Below are 20,578 nucleotides of genomic sequence, written 5' to 3' on the forward strand. Positions count from 1 at the left end.
CACAGACTGGCTGAATGGATACAAAAAGAAGACCCATATATATGCTGTCTAGAAGAGACCCACTTCAGACCTAGGGACAAATACACATGGAAAGCAGGGGGATGGAAAAAGATATTCCATGCAAATGAAAATCAAAGCCGGAGTAGCAATAGTCATATCAGATAAAATAGACTTGAAAATAAAAAATGTTACAAGAGACAAGAAAGGACATTACATGAAGATCGAGGGATCCTTCCAAGAAGAGGCGATAACAATTACAAATATATATGCACCCAATATAGGAGCACCTCAATACATAAGGCAGATGCTAACAACCATGAAAGAGGAAATGCAAGGCAGAAACAGACACACAGATAATAGAGAACAAACACATGGACACCAAGTGGGGAAAGTGGGGGATGAATTGGGAGATTGGGATACCAAACTGTATACTCTAAATATATGCTGTTTTTTGTCTGTTAACTGTATCTCAATGAAAGTTCTTAAAAAAAAAACAAAAACAATAAATATGAATGGGCTATACATAAAAAAAAAAGTTATTTATGTTATCCTGTGTTGGTTTATAATCTTTAAATGAGTTAAATTTTTAAAGTTTGTTCTGATTTGTGTTATATATGATATACATGTAATCAATATAAATGAAAGCTCTTTGAATCCTCAATAATTTTAATCAGTATAAAGGGATCCTGACATCAAAAAGTTTGAGAACTGTCAGAAAGACGACATAAAACAAAGTAGTAGTAATGAGAATGAAATGAAAAAAATTAGATAAAAAATATTGCAGTGACAGAACTGAAAGTTTGACAATAAACGGGGCAAAATAGGGAAAGAGACAAAGAATCCAAAAGTTTACCCTTAATGACTTAGGAGAATGACAGATTAAAAGGTAAGGAAAAAAAAAAGACCAGAATTTGGGGAAGGTAAGAATTCAGTGTTGACACAAATAGCCAAGCAGCCAAATAGAGACATATAAGAAAACGAAATATATATATGGTCTAAGATATAGTTTGATGGTCATGTGTGTAGAAAGGACCAGGTTGTTTTGGCATCTTACATGATTATCACCTCAAGGAAAAAAAGATATACATGAACATTACCATGAGTATCTTGGATCACTTGTCCCTGATTCCTTGGTGGGAGGTTGCTGTAGTTCCTTCTGAAAACAGCTCTTAAATTGGTAATTCTGGAAGCTTCTGGGTTGTATTTATTTTTACTAAGTGCTCTTTAATATTTTCTTAGTCTTGGCTAAATGGCTATAGACAATTAGTAACTTGTAAGAGGCAGTCTGGTGCAGGCAGACCAGGCTGAAAAGACATATTTCTTTCTCATTGGTCGCTTTCTCTGGAGTTCGTGCTCTTCAATTTATACAATAAAGAGAATATACAGGGTTAATTTATAAGGCTTCTTCAGATCTAAAATTTTATGAATCAGCTATCATGAACTAAAAAATATATCCCAGGCTCCAAAAGAGTTATAGAAACAACCTAGATATTAATTGACTGTTTCTATATAAAGATTGTCTTCAATTTTTATTTACTTATTTATTTACTTATTTATTTATTTATGGCTGTGTTGGGTCTTCATTGCACGCAGGCTTTCTCTAGTTGTGGCAAGTGGGGGCTGCTCTTCGTTGTGGTGCGTGGGCTTCTCAGTGCAGTGGCTTCTCTTGTTGCGGAGCACGGGCTCTAAGTGTGCGGGCTTTAGGAGTTGTGGCACACGGGCTTAGTTGCTCTGCAGCATGTGGGATCTTCCCGAAGCAAGGATCGACTGTGTCCCCTGCACTGGTAGATGGATTCTTAACTCCTGTCTTCAGCTTATTTTAAAAGCCACCTCTTTAGAACTTTACAAGAAGTCCTGAATCCTAGTACAGCAGTCCCCAGTCTTTTTGGCACCACAGACCACTGTCATGGAAGATAATTCTTCCATTGTGGGGGAGGGATTCAGGCAGTAATGCAAGTTATTGGGGGGATGGTTCAGGCAGTAATGTGAGTGATGGGAGGGGCAGATGAAGTTTCGCTCGCTGGCGTGCCACTCACCTCCTGGTTCCTAACAGGCTGTGGACCGGCTGGGGACCCTGTCCTAGTATTTTGTCAACAAATATGACGTTAATTTCAAGCATATTCTGCTCTGACACCTCTACCCCAACCCCAATTCCCAATCCAGTCAACACCTTTCCAGGCTAAGGAGTTCTATAATTGTTCTGGTCAATCCTTAAAAACCTCTTCATCCCACTGATCCCTTAAATTGCCCATTTCTAGAATCTTAAGACTTTCTTGAAGTCATGAGATTAAAGATGAATTAATTATTGTAGGCAGAATAATGTTAGGGAAAAACCTGTCACTTTCCTGGGCTTTCTAGTCATAGTGTATCAGGTTGCTATCTTCAAGTAATCATTTACAAATTGTTTATAGCAGTGCTTACCTTTCATTTTACTAGCAAAAGAGCTCCCCCTGCCCTGCCAAATGATGTTTGATATAATACCCCACTATATAAAACAGGTCATAAAGTGCAACTGCTCTGAATGAGGTTTATAAAGACCTAACATTCCACAGACTTGGTCAACTCTGGCTCCTCCTTCACATCCCATTCACCAAAGGCCCTTAGGGTGCTTCCCAGGCAGCACAGAGTACACCACAAAAATCTTCATTTCGTGGCATCTTTAAAGATGCCGAGATGCATGGAAGGATCAAAGTTTCAAATGAAATAATCATTTCAGAAAATCTCTTTACAGCAACATCAATAAAACATTATAAAATTCATTGCTTCTCAATTCACTCAAACATACAGAATATAACATTTTTGACAGGTGCATTTTAGGAAACTGCCCTTTTTTAAGTAGTTAAGGAATGGATACAGTATCAACTTCAACAAATACTGGCCACAATATATGATATTAGGAGGAATCATTAATTCCTCCTATAACAGATGTCAATATAGTATAAAATATCAAACACATTAACAGTGAAATGGATCAAGATTATTTTTTATTGCACATTTGCTTACAAGTTTGCTGCTTTGGGTGCAGCTAAAGCTCAAGTGTTGAGTTAATTTCAGCCATATTTTCATCAACCTAATTACAGCAGTGATTTGCCTGCATGTTCCCCTAGGCTTATTATTTCCCAGAAACATTAACCATCCCAATTTGTCTAGGTGCTGGAGCATAGATTTAACATTTGTTTGTTAAAAATTTAACCACTCAAAAACAACCCAAACGGCATACTGAAAAGAAAACAAACAATGTTTGTCTATTCATGTAACCCAGGCTCAGAGAATTTCTGATTATGTAACATTGTAAAGGTAACAGTGAACCAACCTTCTTCCAAACTGTTCAATTCCTATATGTATCAATAAGCATTTATTTTAGAAAATTTTAACACTTTCAGACATTGATTCTCTCACAATTAGGCTTTTATAAGGTCTCTTCTCCCCATCCAAAAACAACTCCCACAGTGACTCCAAATCTTATAAGGAACTATTATTATCTTAGACTAAGCTGTTCAGAATATATTCTTATTTCCTTTCCACCATACTCCACAGTTCAATGCAAAATGGAGAATGTGCTGTTCAAACCAAAATAACATAGCATTCAACAGCTCAAGCTTTAAAAATCAGGCCAGAACGTTCAAAGCCTGATGAAAAAAGACACAAGAATGGAAGCGTAACTACTATAGCAAACACAAAACTTGGGCCATTAATGGAGCAGAAGTAATGGCTGATGCTCCTACTTTAAGCTCATCAATGTCACACTAAAAAAAAAAAAAAAAAAAGTATTTGGCAAAAATCTTCTAAATTATTTATCCCAAATTCTCACATGGAAAGTTATTTTCAATGCATCACTCAAATTTTACACTTCAATCACTCATGTTTTCCCTTTAAGACTATTCAGAAGAAATAGTTCTATTTAATCTAGTAAGTTTTTCCTCTCACACATTTTTACATAAAAGGTTATTAAAATCACAATTCTGAGGAATTTCTTTTTAATGATACCAACATTATATGCTTCAAATTCAGTAAAGAAATTAGATCCTTTCTTATTCTACCTAGAATGATGTTACCAAATTTGTAAGAACTCTTTTTCCATAGCATTTATTTATAACAATCACAATTTATGAACATTGTATCTCAACTCCATGGTGAACTAGCATCCATGCTTATTCCACATAGGTACTGCCAGCGGTCCCTGCGGTGTCCTTTCAACAATGACAAACTCATCAGGGTTGCCAAATGCTTCATAGAAAACTAATAAATCTTGTATCGCACACTCCTCAATCTGAAAGGAGGAAAGGAAAAAAAAGAAAACTTCCTTTACTCTCTCAATTATAAACTAAGCAGGACTCCATGAGCTTTCCAATTTCCTTTTGTGGACCTACCACTTTCTATGCATACAATATGCCGGAATAAGTATCCTGCTATCCCCTTGGCAAGCAGAACGGTTGAAGTCCGAGCTAGAATAATCAGATACCCACCTTCCCTTGATTTTAATCCTGAACAAAAGGAAAAAGAAACTGAAGACAGCTGTTGGAATCCATTCATTCCAATTGCTCATCCTGTGAGATGCTTTCTGTTATTGTACAAGTCATCTAGCTTTTTAAGCTCTTTAGGACATCTATGAGTCTTATCTGTTTCCTAAGCCTAGCTCTGGTTTTCAGCTAAGTCTGTGGAATCTTCCTATCTCTCAAATAAGTTCTCTTAAGTTAGCCTGACTCTGTGTCTGTGCCTTACAACCTAAGAACTCTTACTGATACAAAGGGCAGGTGTAGAGCTAGATAATGCCAAGTTCTCTACTGGTCACTTTCAAAAACTAAACAGTCCAAAGCATCACCAGTGCTAAAAAAAATTAGTTTTAGCACAATTTATTAGTTCTAAATTAATTATCCTGAATACCTTCAATTACTACTTGCTGAATGCTTCAGTTTTTATATTTTATTTACATTTTAATATGATAAATACACGCACCTCTGTAGCAAAGCAAACACACAGAATTTTCTTAAGACCTAAGAATGAAATGTAGTATAGTTCTTACCCTAAATTAAACCAAAATACGCATGTTATTTACCTGAATCAAAGCCAAGGGTTTTTCTCGACTTCTGATAAGAGCTGCTTCCTGCTGTAGCTCTTCTTCTACAATAGATGCGAAAGTGACTGGGGCTGCCACGGAAGGAGCAGTCAGTGAAGAAGACAGCCAGGGACTGAAAGAACAGGAATAATGAGTTTTCATTCACCTTGCCAAATTTTTGCACACAAAATCTCCTCTGAAATACTCTTTAACAGTGTTATATTTTTTTCCTCATGACCTATAACATAAGGGGACCTGGAAGCTTTTGTATTCAACTTACAGAATGACAAGGTGAGAAAAAGAAACAAGGAGAACTAATATTTTATTTGGATCTGTGCTGTAGAGAAAACTTTGGAAACACCAAAAAGTGGAATGGAACAAAGCAATATAACTAAACAGAAAGGTAACTCAAACTGTGGGACAGAGAGTATTCAGATAATACATTCTATTCGATATCATACTACTCCCAATTTCTTAATATTCTCTCTCAGTGCTAAATAGTGGTCTGGCTTTGAGGTCCCAAAGCTAATCAATTAACCTTACTTGGGACTGTCTAGAAGTGGTACATCTGAAATATGGTTGCCTTCTGGTCTTGGGGAACCATGAGTAGAACATCTGCAAAACAAATGCCAAAATGAGATATTAAAGCTTGTAGAACATTTGTAAAATTGCTTATTAATAGAAATACAGAGGAGGAATTACAAGGCCCTGACTCAGAAGACAAATTAATATAAGCAATCAGACTTACCTTTAAAACTCTAAGTAAACAACAACAGAAAAATCTATAGGCAGTTATAAAATCTTGTGTATGAAATACCATGGGAAAAGATCTTGCAAGAAATGGTCTGTTTTTCAGAAACAGTCACAGATGTAGAAAACAAACTTATGGTTACCGGGGGTAAAGGAGATAGGGGAGGGATAAATTGGAAGATTGGGACTGACATATACACACTATATATATATATATATAAAAAAATTAACAAGGACCTACTGTACAGCACCGGGAACTCTACTCAATACTCTGCAATGGCCTATATGGGAAAAGAATCTAAAAAAGAGTGGATATATGTATAACTGATACACTCTGCTGTACACCTGAAACTAACAAAACACTGTAAATAAACTATACTCCAAAAAAAAAAAAAGGCTGTTTTTTCTAATACTCATAGCCAATTCATTGTAATCAAACACACATTAGGAAATACAGACAACTCTGTGAAGAATGTTTTACATTAATAACATTATATGAATAAAAGTGGCAAATTAGCAGTTTCAAAATATATAGAAACAAGATAATAAGCAGCCAATTTTTGTGACTATAATATATAGTCTAAATTTTGTGAGCAAGAAAAATATAATAAATACTTCGATACTCTAGGGATTATAGATAGGACAGGTTTTTTTTTTTACTGAGGTATAGTTGATTTACAATGTGTTAATTACTGCCATACAGCAGTGATTCAGTTTTATATATAGATATAGATACAGATATACATATATACACACTCTTTTTTTAAAATATTCTTTTCCATTATGGTTTATCATAGGATATTGAATATAGTTCTCTGTGCTATACAGTAGGACCTTATTATTTATCCATTCTATATATAAAAGTTTACATCTGCTAACCCAACCTCGCACTCCATCCTTCCCCCAACCCCCTCACCCTTGGCAACCAACAGTCTGTTCTCTACGTCTGTGATTCTGTTTCTCTTTCGCAGATAGGTTCATTTGTGTCATATTTTAGATTCCACATATACGTGATATCATATATTTGTCTTTCTCTGATTTACTTAGTATGATAATCTCTAGGTCCACCCATGTTGTTTTAAGTGGCATTATTTCATTCTTTTTTATGGCTGAGTAGTATTCAATTGGATATATGTACCACATTTTCTTTATCCATTCGTCTGCAGATGGACATTTAAGTTGCTTCCATGTCTTGGCTATTGTGAATAGTGCTGCTGTTGACATAGGCATGCGTGTATCTTTTTCAATTATAGCTTTGTCCATATATATGCCCAGGAGTAGGATTGCTGGATCATACAGTAATTCTATTTTTAGTTTTCTGAGGAAGCTCCATACTGTTTTCCACAATGGGTGCACCAACTTACATTCCCACCAGCAGTATAGAAGGATTCCCTTTTTTTCCACATCCTCTCCAGCATTTGTTATCTGTAGACTATTTAATGATGGCTATTCTGACCGGTGTGAGGTGGTACCTCATTGTAGTTCTGATTTGCATTTCTCTAATAATTAGCAGTGTTGAGCATATTTTCATATGCCTATTGACCATCTGTATGTCTTCTTTGGAGAAATGTCTATTTAGGTCTTCTGCCCATTTTTGGATAGGGTTGTTTGTTTTGTTGTTGAGTGGTATGAGCGGTTTGTATATTTTGAAAATTAAGGCCTTGTCAGTCGCATAGTTTGCGAATATTTTCTCCTGTTCCATAGGTTGTCTTTTCGTTTTGTTGATGGTTTCTTATGCTGTGCAAAAGCTTGTAAGTTTGATTAGGTCCCATTTGTTTATTTTTGTTTTTATTTCTATTGCCTTGGGAAACTGCCCTAAGAAAACACTGGTACGATTTATGTCAGAGAATGTTTTGCCTATGATCTCTTCCAGGAGTTTTATGGTGTCATGCATTATATTTAAGTCTTTAAGCCATTTTGAGTTTATTTTTGTGTATGGTGAGAGGGTGTGTTCTAACTTCATTGATTTGCATGTGGCTGATAGGACAGAAATTTAAGACACAGTCTGCCTTCTAAGAACTCACAAATTAGATGAGGAAACAACATAAAATGACATAATACAACAGAAAAGAATTTAAGAAAACAAATGTCTACTGACTGACTATAAAAACAAAAAAGATCTGGTCATTTGCAAAGGCCTCATGGAGAAGACAATAAAAGTGCTATAGAATGAGGGGGTAAGAGTCTTTCTTGTAAAGAGAGAAATTAACAAAGGAACTATAGAGAATATTAGGCTTAGAAAGATACCTAGAAATTACTTAGCTTGAACCAATGCCCTCTTTCTGCAGTAAGCAAATTTAGGTCTAGCTGGGTTTAACAACAGGAAGTCAAACAAAGTGAACAAACAGGGCCTAAAATACTGACTTCCTGATTCATTTATCACATTTACTGGGCATGTGTCAGCACTATGGGTACTGAAAATCAGGCTGAATAAAACTCAGGCCCCTCCATCCAAAAAACTCTATTTAGAGATTTTAAAAAGGTATTTAAGTAACGACAAAGCAATATGAGAGTATATAATTGATATTTATGCCAATAGGTACCAAGTACTACGGATTCACAGGAGAAAATAACATAATATGGAGGAGAGTATACCCTGTTGGCTTCACTGAGGAAATGACATTAAAGCTGAGGAGAGTGGCACTGAGATAGGGTTTTGGTCGTACAACTACATGGAATGTAAAAGATTTGTTGGCTTAAGTAAAGGTAGGTTGTTCTCTTCCATAAACTGAATGACAGGGTTAAGAAATTAGGAGGGAAATAAAGTTAAAATGAAACAATAGGGTCAGAGTACAAATACACTAAGAAGTAAAATGTTTAAACCTGATGTGCATGTGGGCAAACAGATTTACTGAGAGTATTTTCATATACATTATCTCATTTAATGTTTGTACTGTGAAGAAAGCATGTATTATTTCTGTTATACTGATTAGGAAACTAACACTCAAAGAATATTCAATAATTTGCAGGATTCTCAAATTGGGTAAATGGCAAAGACAAAACTCAAATCCAGGCCTTTTTCACTCAGAATACAGTATATTTTCCATATACTGAAGTCTAGAGTACAGTCCATTACAAATTCTTCTCATTCTTTAAGGATTGGTTCAAATCACCTTTTCTCTGCTTTTAGAGCACTTCAATTACTATTATAGAACTTCACACACATCTGTCTTAACTGCTAGACTAGTCTCTCAAGGTACAGGACTCTGTTTCTTTCATCTTTATATTTCAGTGTCCAGCAGAACACCTGGAACGTAGCTGTTCATAAAAAAAAGTAATTAGAGAATAAACAACTGAAGCATAAAGCCAAAGGATTTTAAATATGGGACAGAATAAAAGAGTTTTTCTTTAAAAAAATTCCTTACTCTTTTGAATTTCTAATAACTTTTTCCTTCCAGAATTAGGTACTGAAATACAAAATGAAATGAAAATAGGCAGTTATTAGGTTCTTAGTTTTAATGAAGTTCTATGACTTGAAATCTGGATATGACAGCCAAAAAAATAAGAGAAGTCTCCAGGATGAAGTAAAAGAAGACTTCCATCCAAAAGAAAAATGAAGCCAAGGAGATGAACTAGACAGCTGTTGGGATAAACTTGTTAGAAGATGATGAGAATCTAAACTGAAATGACTTGTAAAAAAAAAAAAAAAAGGTGAAAATAGTACATTCTGATGGAATAGACCTTGGACAGGCTAAATGCAAATCCCCTTGGTTAAAGTTCCCTGAAAGGTCCTTAAGTCAGTCAAGGCTGGAGATTAGAGGCCTTCTAGGATAATAAATTATAACGTAGTATATAAAACAGAGAGTGACTTACCTGGTGCTCAAAAATCATCCTGGTGTCTACAGATCAGCTAAAGTGTTTTGACACTTTCAAAAAAATGCAAAAATAATGTAGAACCAATTATTTTTTAATAAGTAAGAAGCAGCAACTATAAGCCCTTTGAAAGTGATGTCACTGGCATACAAAACTGAATATAAGGACTAAAGTATCTTGTATAGCCTTCGTTAAATCAAAGCCAAATAATCAGAGCTTAAGTGTAACAACTTTATGTAACATCCTATATTTTATAAAGTACTTTCATATAAATTATCTGATATAAGCCTTGTAACAAACCTATATGATAGACATTACTGTTCTCAGAAAGGTTCACAGAAGGCTGCTGTAAGCATTAGACTCAACTCAAATCTGTTTCATAAGATGTTAGAATTCTTTCCATTAATGATCTTCCAATGGATAATCTCATTAATCATAAATTTACTCAAACAGCTATAAGTCTGTCAAAATTTCATCTTAGAAGCAAAATTGCTAAATAAAACAGCTATGACTAAACAAATATAAAAACAGTCTAATCTTTCCGATAATAAATAACAGCATTATTAAGCCTTAGGTATTTGCAACACATAAACAGGCATCCCAATAGATAATCTGTATAAAATTTTCTGAAAATAAAAGCATAAAAGGGCTGGCTAAAATCTTTCAAAGATTTTTGTTCAAACTGAAGAATATTGCCAAGTTTAGACTTTAGGAGAAAAACTATTTTTTGCTCACATAGTTGACTTTTTTAAAAGAATTTTGTATTATGCCAGTTACAAAGATTTTATAAAAAATTAGAGCTGATATAATGATTTCATCTCATACATAGTTTTTCTCACTAATTAGAAACATGAGAACACATTTTCTGCCTAGAATTATATAAGGGGGTGTTTGAGTGAAAGGAAAAATGAAATAAAACATATTAAAATGAAAAAGAACACAGAAGTAACAATAAACAAACAGAAACTGCATTAATCCCTCTTCACATCAGTAACACTGCCATTCTTTTAGTTCCCTAGCCTTGTGGGAGAAAAAAAAATCACATTTTCTACAATTAAAACAAGAATATATTATTTGTAGAATTTCCTGAGATGAGCCCTCCATCCCTGCCACCGATTCCCTAAAGAATCACAAGCATTCCTGTCTTCCTGCTTTAATTCCCTCTATTTCCTCTGTTCATACTGCCCTTTCTCTTTTCTTAAAAATCCCATCCTATGTTCAAAAGCCTGTAGCAACGAAATGGATCAATATTTTTCTAATACTATTCATACAGCCATAAATATAATGATCGATATTTGCTACTGAATAGGAAAAGTGTTCATGAATTAATACTCAAGTCTTTTTTTCCCAGACAACTCTATGTCATTTTTCCTTCTCTGAACCACGCATACAGCACTTAGTCATATACTGCTTTGTGACTTCTTTAACACTATTACATTACACTGTAATTTTATTCTTGTTCTATCAGTTAACTTCCTGGTGTGCATATTTAGACTTACCAAATAGATTTCAAACATATTTAAGGCTGGGCCTTTGTATTATACTTTTATATATACCCAAGAGAGGACAGCAGAATACTGTATGTATATCAAGTATCCCATAATTTGGTGAGTTAATAAATATTTTACTTTATCTGTTATGTTTTATTATTTCCTTAAAAAAAGCTCTCATGATAATATTTTCCATGATGAAATTAAAAGTGAAACCCAAGCTGTCTTATTTCGCAGTGAACAGATGATAACAAACAGCTATTTAACATTAACTTCCACTTGCCAAACACCCAAGCTATGGACAGCATACTATCATACGCTCCTTTAACTAAAATTTTCAAAGCAGTGTAACAGCACACACCACTTTCCACAATTAAGAGCTTGATGTTATAGCACACCCTAGCGATGAACTATGAAACCACACACCCTTAATATTTTAAAAGGTCCATGACAAAAATACTTATCCAAAGAAAATAAGAAATTTTTAAAAAATGCATTCAATATTTAAAATGTAAAAATATTACAAAAACAATCTTAACATTCATACCTTAACATACATCTAAGGCATACAATATAACTCATCACATTAAAAGCAAGTGGTACCTGAAACAGAGCTACAGTTTTGTTTCATTTATTCTTCCCTTCATTGACCAAGTGCTCAGATCTATGACATGCTAAGAAACATTCTAATTAGCGATGAGCAAAAATCAATCTTCCTTGCTCTCACTGAACATACAGCTGAATATATAGACATTAAAATACTTGTATTCGAAAGCATTAAAGAATCACACCAATAATGTTTATAGTAGTTCCCCCTTATCCACAGGAATACATTCTAAGCCCCCTAGTGGATGCCTGAAACTGCATATAGTACTGAATCCTATAAATACCATGTTTTTTCCTACACATACATACCTATGATAAAGTTTAATTTATAAATTAGCCACAGTAAGAAAGTTACAATAATAAAATAGAACAATTATAACAATATATTGTAATAAAAGTTACATGAATGTGGTCTCTTGCTCTTTCAAAATATTTTGTACAAATATAATGCCTTTTCTATCTTAACTAAGAACTTATGGGGACTTCCCTGGTGGTGAGTGGTTAAGCATCAGCCTGCCAATGCAGGGGACATGGGTTCAAGCCTTGGTCCGGGAAGATCACACATGCCACGGAGCAACTAAGCCTGTGTACTACAACTACTCAGCCTGTGCTCTAGAGCCCGTGAGCCACAACTACTGAAGCCCTCGCACCTAAAGCCTGTGCTCGGCAACAAGAGAAGCCACCAAAATAAGTCTGACCACTGCAACAAAGAGTAGCCCCAACTCGCTGCAACTAGAGAAAGCCCACGTACAGCAATGAAGACCCAATGCAACCGTTAATTTTTTTGAAAAAACTTATGCACTGTGGCTGAAATTTATGCATTCTGAGATATAACACCAAAACTAGCATGAATTTCTTTTTCCTTCTTCATAATGTCATGGATAGAAGATTCATTTGTATCACAGATCTTAGCAACCTAAGGATACATTTTTTTTCTCTCCTTATTAGGTCAAGAACTTTCCATTTTTTCACTTCAAGGAAGCACTTTATGGCTTCCCTTTAGCATATGTGAAATGTCAACATCACTACTCTTGTGCTTTGGGGCCATTATTTAAAATAAAGGTTACTTCAACACAAGCACTGTGACAGCCCGACAATCGATCTGATAACTGGGATGGTGACTAATGGACAGGATACGCTGGACAAAGGGATGATTCACCCCCAGGTAAGATGGAGCAGGATGGCGAGGGATTTCATCACACTACTCAAAACAGTGCACAATTTAAAACTTAAAAATTGTTTACTTCTGGAATATCCATTTAATATTTTCAGATTACAGTTGACAGCAGGTAACTAGAACCACGAAAAGGAAAACCACAGATACGGGGGCACTACTCTAACTATGGTAAGTGTGATGAGTGAGAAGTGCTATGAAGACATATAACAGGAAAGCGACCCAGTCAGGGAAGTCAGACTTCTTCAAAGATGATGACTGAACAGAGATTGGAAGAGAGTCAACTATTCAAAGGGTAGGTAAGTGGGAAGAAGTAACTGGCATCTGAGAAACTAAGAGCAGGCCAAGGTGGCTAAAATACAGCCATCATATTAAAAGATAAAGCTAAAGAGGCTGGCAGGAGCTAGGCTACGTGGGCTTTGAAGGCTACATAAGAACTCTAGCTTTTATCCTACGAGGTAAGGTTTGCATTTAACACACACGCAAGCTCCATATGTTGAAGAGAAGGAAGAAAGGCTACAGCAAGACCAGTTAGGAGGCTTACTCAGATGGCCCAGGTGAAGGATCCATAGTCTGAATGAGGGTGATGGAAGTGGAGATAAAGTTTAATACACAGATTTGAGAAATATTTAAGAGATAAAACTTGCACATCCTGCTGACAGACTGGAAACTGCTAAGGAAGACAGACATGTCAAAGACTTGCAAATGACATTTACCAAGGAAGAGAAATCAAGAAAAATAGGCTGGTTTTACGTTTTGTCTGTGTTTTTGTTTGATTCTGGTTTTCTGAGAAGGCTATGAGGAAAACGTTAAGTTTGATTTTGGACATAAAGCTTAAAGTATTTCTGAACACCAAAATAAGACAGTGATATCAAGAAGGCAGATGGAGAACTAAGTCTGAAGCTCAGAGGACAGATGTGGACAGGCAATTTAACTTTGAGTCTTTAGTGTATAGCTGATAACTGAGCATAGAAGTTCATGAAATATCAGCACAGAAAGAATATAAGTGAAATGAGAAGACGACCTATAAGTGAACTTCAGGTCGTGTAAAAAAGTCACGGTGTTGGCAATATGGAGGTCACTGCTGAACTTAGCCTGAACTGTTTCAGTTTAGTAACAGGATTGGAAGCCAGAATGGATTAAAAAGTGAGTGGGCGCTGACTGCTCTTTTGAGAAATCTGGCTATGAAGGAAGCAGGGAATTGGTAACAACAGGACAATTGCTAGAAGTGTAGGGGGTTGAGTGAGGGATTGACTACCCGACCCATTCTACATGTGAGAGACCTAAACATATTCAAATACAGATAGAATTTTATATGCAGGGAAATTATCCTTCCACAATGAAGATGAGATATCAAGTCATGCCTGCTCTAAGACACAGGTTTGATTTTTAAAAAAAATACATTTCTTTCCGTCAACAATGAAGTAGTAAAGCTCCTTGTCTAATTCCTAATTTTAAGATACTGAAAATTTAAATTTTTTTGTAATTTCCTTTTGAGTGTAATTACGGCAATATGGTTCCTGAAATATTTCCGATAAGAAAAGTTTGTTGTATATTTGCATAACACCATTAACACTCAGCATATCTTTCAGTTATGTGTTCCACTCCGTTTAATAAATGAGCTTACCTACTTTGGCAGAAAACTGGGGGGAGGGGAACTGATGGGAAGAATCTATTTAAAAGGAAAACACTGATCATCCATAAGAAAAAAGGGATAATTAATAGTTTAAGCCTTCAGAAATGCAAAGGGGTTAAGATACAAGTACAGGTACAAATCCTACCCTTAGATGGGAAGGATAACTTTTCTACTGCAAAACAAGAAAGGAGGGTAAGATGAATACAAATAAAGGCAGATGTGTGTATCTTGAAGTAGGAAAATAAAGGAGTTACATGTCATTCTATTTAAAAGCATGGTCTACAGGACATCACTCATCATATAACTTTTGTCTTTTGACAGAAGAAAACATTTCATTTTTTAAAAAATACTGTAATAGATCTAGGGTCGTTACAGAGGATGATAACCAATTAAAAAAATTTTTTTTCTAATTAAAAATTTGAATAGAAAACCCTCATGAGGTATGTATACATAATGACTATTTTAGAACACTTTTAAATTATAATTATGTAATTATGAAATTAATATATATGTATAAGTGTGTATATGTGTACAGGTAGCACTTGAGTGTAATTTGGACATGGAATGCCAAGTTGATTTTTTTAAATCATTTATAATGACCTAAGAAAATCCTAACTGAAATAAATATTAGACAAAACAAAATGAGAAATGAATGTTGAGGCTGATAAACCTCCTCTTCATAATGCCTGGTAGACTTAATCATTTGTATAATAAGGTTGCTCTTCTCTTTTGGACTAAGTTCTATATGAGCAGGGGCTATGTTAGTTTTGTTCACCACTGTAACTCTAGTACCTAGTGTAATGTTTGATACGGAGCAGCTAATAAATATTTGTCAACATTAAAATGTCTTAAATTGCACCTGTTTGATATATCATAATTGGACATAAGATTTGATTTTAAAAAAGGGTTTAGGGAGGGGGGAAAAAGGTTTGACAGTGAAAAACTGTTTATGAAAAACAAAATCATTAATCTGGTCACAACTAACATTTTAAATTACATTTTTGTGTTGTCTAAAACACTCTAGGGAGTATATTATTTGGGAGATGTCATATTACCAGAAATAAGAAAAAAAAACTCCATTTAGTCAACCAACTTGAAACAGTTTTTTCTTCCAACATTGGCCTATCTATCTAATGGCCCAAGAATGTTTGTTCCCTTTTGAATAATAATTAAGAGAATTTATGTATCATGGTGGGGAGACTATTTTTTAAAATACCCCTATTAAACTGTGTTTAGATTTTCATGTAGGCATTTAAAAAAGATATTTCATATTATAAAGTCCAGTGTATTTAAAATCAGTATCAAAAATAGCTAGAGAGAAAGCTGGAAATACCCAAGTTGCTCAACAGGTGCAAATAGGTGGTTTTATAAAAGAAATACTTCTCAGCAATAAAATGAAATGGACTACTGAGACACATCACTTGGATGAATCTCAAAATGTATGCTAAGTAAAAGGTTAAAAAAAAGCACATGCTAAATGATGCCACTGATATGCATGAAGAAACTTCTGAGAATGATGGTTATATTCACTGACTTAAATAGCTGGTGGTGATGGTTTCATGAGGTTTATACATATGCCAAACTTCAAACTGTATACTTTAAATATATACAGTTTATTTTAAACCAATTATATATCTTTAAAAAATAAATGTTAATTTTGAATGTATAAGAATGTATAAAAATCTTCCTCATAAATTTTTAAAGATTATTTCAGAATGTAGAACCACCATAGCACATTTTAAGGTAGGAAAATGTTTATTACCTTACAACTTTTGGAGCCTGGGAACTTTCAATTCCTTTAAAACAAACTTTTTTGACTTGATCTCCTGAGCTTTGGACAGTAACAGATTTTTTTTCTTCTACTAAGAAATCCCGGAATGACTTGGATGAAATTGAATGTAGAGAAGATGCCCTGCAAAAGACAAGAAATCATGTAAAAACATTCTTTTTTTAAAGGCTGTTGCTGTAAGTAACAAGGGGACAATGGAGAGAATGTACACCAAAAATTTTATAACGATATAATTACAGTTTTCAATGTGATGTTGGATTCTTGCTGTCAATTGCAGTCTAATCAAAACTGTGTGATAAGAAAAAACAATGGAGACCAACGCTGGTGATAACCCAGATGTTGAAATTAGCAATGTTATTAAAAACAGCTATTATAACTATGCCTCAAGTAACAACAAAAAACATGGTCAGGATAAATAAGCTCAGCAGAGGAAAGAAATTATGAAAAAGAACAAAAAAATTAAAAAACTTTAATATTCAAAAACAAAATTCACTGCAGGGATGTAACAGCAAGACTGGAAAAGAGTCTAAACTTGAAAATAAATCAAAATTTTCTGAATCTAAAGAACAGAGAGAAGAAAAGATTAAATAAAATTTTTAAGTCAGCTATGGTGACTTAAGGGATAATATCAAAAGGTCTACAATAACTGTAACTGGAAACCCAGAAGGATAAGAGACATGGCAGATAAAAATATCTGAAGAAACAATGGCCATTCTGCAAATATGGTGAAATACATAAATTTAAAGGTCAAGAATTTTAGCCAACCTCAAAGAAGAGAAACACAAAGAAACCATACTTACACATAGTGGACAAACTGCTAAAAAACCAGTGATCAAAAATGAAATCTTGAAAGCAGCCACAGAAATCCAACACAGTATGAAAACACCTAGCTTATTATTCACCTAGCTTATTATTAGAAACAATAAAGGCCAAAAGAGGAACAATACCTTTAATGTGATGAAGGGGGGCGGGGGGGAGAAAAGGTTTTTCCTCCCCTTCATCACATTTTAAAAAGGCACTAACCAAGCTAAGCCATAACAGATTCCTGACCTAAAGGAACTGTAAGACAATGAACACTGGTTGTTTTAAGCTACTCTTTAGGGATAATTTGTTACAAAGCCACAAGATAATAAAGGACAATAAAGAAATATTATAAATAACTATGCAAATAATTCTGATAATTTACATGAAATGAACATATCCCGAGAAAACAATTTATCAAAGATAACAAAAAATAAAATAGAAATTCTATATAGACCTATACCTATTTTAAAAACTGAATTAATCCCAGCAGCCTTTCATTGTAGAAATTACAAATTGATTCTATAATTTACATGGGAATAAAAAAAACCTAGATTAGCCAAAGTTGTGTTAAAAAAAAAATACAGAACTGAAAGATTCAAATATAAAACAAGTTACAGTAATCAAGACAGTGTGGTACTGACATAAGGATTAACATATCAACGGAACAGATTATAGAGAACTCAGTAGTTCTCTGAGTAGATAATCATTTTACTTTCTATAATGTAATTGCCAAAGCAACCTAGTGGGAAAAATGTTCTCTATAATAAACAAATGGTTTATAGAAGAAAAAAAAACCTTTCCCTTTATTTCACACCATACCCCAAATTATTTCAAGATGAATTATAGACTTAACATAAAAGCTAAATATCCTGGAAGAAAACAGAAGACTAACTTGGTGGTAAGTAAAGGTTTCTTAGGACATAAACAGCAATAACCACCAATTCAAGAAATGACAGACTTAATCAAATTAAAAACTTCTGCTCACCAGAAGATATCATTAAGAAAATAGAGAAAATATTTGTAAAACATACATCTGACAAAGGACTTCTATCCAGACTCTAAAAAGAAATCCTAGAATTAAAAAATAAAAAAACAAATATAAAAGACAAGGCAATTTCAAAAGGCATGCAAAAAGGATCTGAATAGACACTTCATAGAGGAAGAGATGTTAATTGGCCAATAAGCACATGAAAAAGTGTTCATTACTCTTCAGGGAAACACAAATTAAAACCACAATGAGAAACCACTACACACCCACCCAAACAGGTAAAATTAATTGACAATACCAAATGTTGGCAAGGGTGTGAAACAACCAACACTCTCATATATTTTCATAGGAGGATAAAATGATACAAATGCTGTGGAAAAGATCTGGCAGGTTTTCTTTTAAAAAGTAAACATGTATTTTCTGTAAAATCTAGCAATTCTACTCCCTAGCATTTAGCCAAGAGAAGTTAAAATATATGTCTACCAAGAGGACTAAACAAGAATGTTCAGAGCAGCTTTATTCTTAACAGCCAAAAACTAGAAAGAGTCCAGGTGTTCACCAACAGGAGTAAATTCAAATTATGGTATAGTCATACCTTGGAATACTACTTAGTAATAAAAAGGAATAAACTATTCATATACACAATCCAAATAAATCTGAAAAACATGCTGAAAGAAGCCAGACAGAAAAAAAGTATATTATGTTTCATTCTATTTACATAAACTTCTAGAAAGTCATCTATAGTCAAAAAAGAAAAACTACAACAATGGTTGACACTGGGGTGAGAGGAGGGCAAGGACTAAAGAGCACTTTTTGAAGACAATTTTCTGGGATAATGGTAATGGCTCAGCAATTTACTTAAAAGGCAATAAACAATGACCAAGTGGGCTTTATTCCAGTAACGCAAGGTTGTTCTAATACTCAAAAAAATCAATCAATATAATTCATCACATTAACAGGATAAAGGAGAAGAATCCCATGGAAAAGTTCTATGAGCCAGTCAATGGATGCATCAAAAAAATTAAATACGTAGGGATACATTTAACAAAACATGGATGGACACAATAACATACACTGAAAACCATAAAAGACTGACGAGAGAATTTAAAGAGAATCTAAAGGACACCACATGTTCATTCTTAGGAGACTCAGTGACCCAATATTGATAACCTGTCAATCTTCAATTCATCTACAGATTCAAAGTAACACCCAACAGGACTTTCCTGGCAGCACAGTGGTTAAGAATCCACCTGCCAATGCAGGGGACACGGGTTCAAGCCCTGGTCCAGGAAGATCCCACATGCTGCAGAGCAACTAAGCCTGTGAGCCACAACTACTGAGCCTGTGTTCTAGAGTCCACGAGGCGCAACTACTGAGCCTATGTGCCACAACTACTTAGGCCCGTGTGCTTGGAGCCCATGCTCCACAAGAGAGGCCACTGCAATGAGAAACCTGCACACCACAGCAAAGAGTAGCCCCCTCTCACCACAACTAGAGAGGGCACGCACACAGCAACAAAGACCCAACGCAGCCAATAAAAAAAATAAAAATTTTTTTTAAAAAGTATCAAAAAACACCCAACAAATCCCAGTAGGCTTTTTTTTTTTTGGCCAAGCCAAATCGAAGATTTCTATGAACACGGTCAAAAATGAAAGTAGAAAAAATAATTTTGAATAAAAAGAACAAAATCAGAGAAAATATACTATCTGATTTCAATACTTATATAAGCTATCATCAACAAGTCAGTCTAGTATGGGCATAAGCACATACATGTAGGTCAAATGGAACTGAGTAGAGTTCAGAGTTAGACCCACACATACATCGTCAACTGATTTCCAGCAAAACTGCCCAGTAATAAAATGGAGCAAGGACAATCTTTTCATCAAATTGTGCTGAAACAACTAGATCTGTATGAGGGGAAAAAAGAATATACAAAAGCCTTGACCTCTACCTTACCCACATGTAAAAACAAACTTAATCACAAACCCAATTACAAACTAAATTTAGGAAACATCTAGATCAAAACAGAGAATTTCTGTAACCTTAGTCAAAGACATAAAAAGCCCAAACTTTCAATGAAGACAAAAAAATGGATGCAATGGGTTTTACCAAAATTAAAAACTTCTGCTCCTCCAAAGACAATGTTATTAAGAAATGAAAAGCCAAAATTAAAGTGGGAGAAAATATCTGCAAAACACAAATCCAACTAAGGCCTTATTTCCAGAATATACTCTCTCAGAATTCTATATTAAGAAAATAGACCAATAAAAAAGATCTGAAAAGACATTTCAAAGATATGAAAATAGCCAAGAAGCCCCTGAAAAATGCAAAATAAATCACACTTACTAGAAGAACTAAAATTAAAAAGATTAAATATACAAAGTGTTGGAAAGGATACGGAATAATGGGAACTCATATGCTACTAGCAGGAACGTCCAATTTCATGACCATTTTGGAAAACTGGCTGGTACT

General features: G+C 34.5%; 1 protein-coding gene across 7 annotated transcripts in view; it reads right to left on the reverse strand.

The window, feature by feature from the left end:
* Positions 1 to 2,967: 2,967 nt before the first annotated feature.
* Positions 2,968 to 20,578, reverse strand: part of IBTK (inhibitor of Bruton tyrosine kinase) — a 99,016-nt gene continuing 81,405 nt past the window's right edge. For all 7 annotated transcript variants that reach the window (XM_057738054.1, XM_057738053.1, XM_057738052.1 and 4 more), the window contains 4 exons: positions 16,288 to 16,437; positions 5,600 to 5,671; positions 5,057 to 5,189; positions 2,968 to 4,270 (listed from right to left, as the gene is read on the reverse strand). In XM_057738054.1, the coding sequence (XP_057594037.1) occupies positions 4,139 to 4,270; positions 5,057 to 5,189; positions 5,600 to 5,671; positions 16,288 to 16,437 (487 nt within the window). In that variant the 3' untranslated portion in view covers positions 2,968 to 4,138. The remainder of the gene's footprint in view (positions 4,271 to 5,056; positions 5,190 to 5,599; positions 5,672 to 16,287; positions 16,438 to 20,578) is intronic.

Source organism: Hippopotamus amphibius, chromosome 6 (assembly GCF_030028045.1).
Source record: "Hippopotamus amphibius kiboko isolate mHipAmp2 chromosome 6, mHipAmp2.hap2, whole genome shotgun sequence".
NCBI lineage: Eukaryota > Metazoa > Chordata > Mammalia > Artiodactyla > Hippopotamidae > Hippopotamus > Hippopotamus amphibius.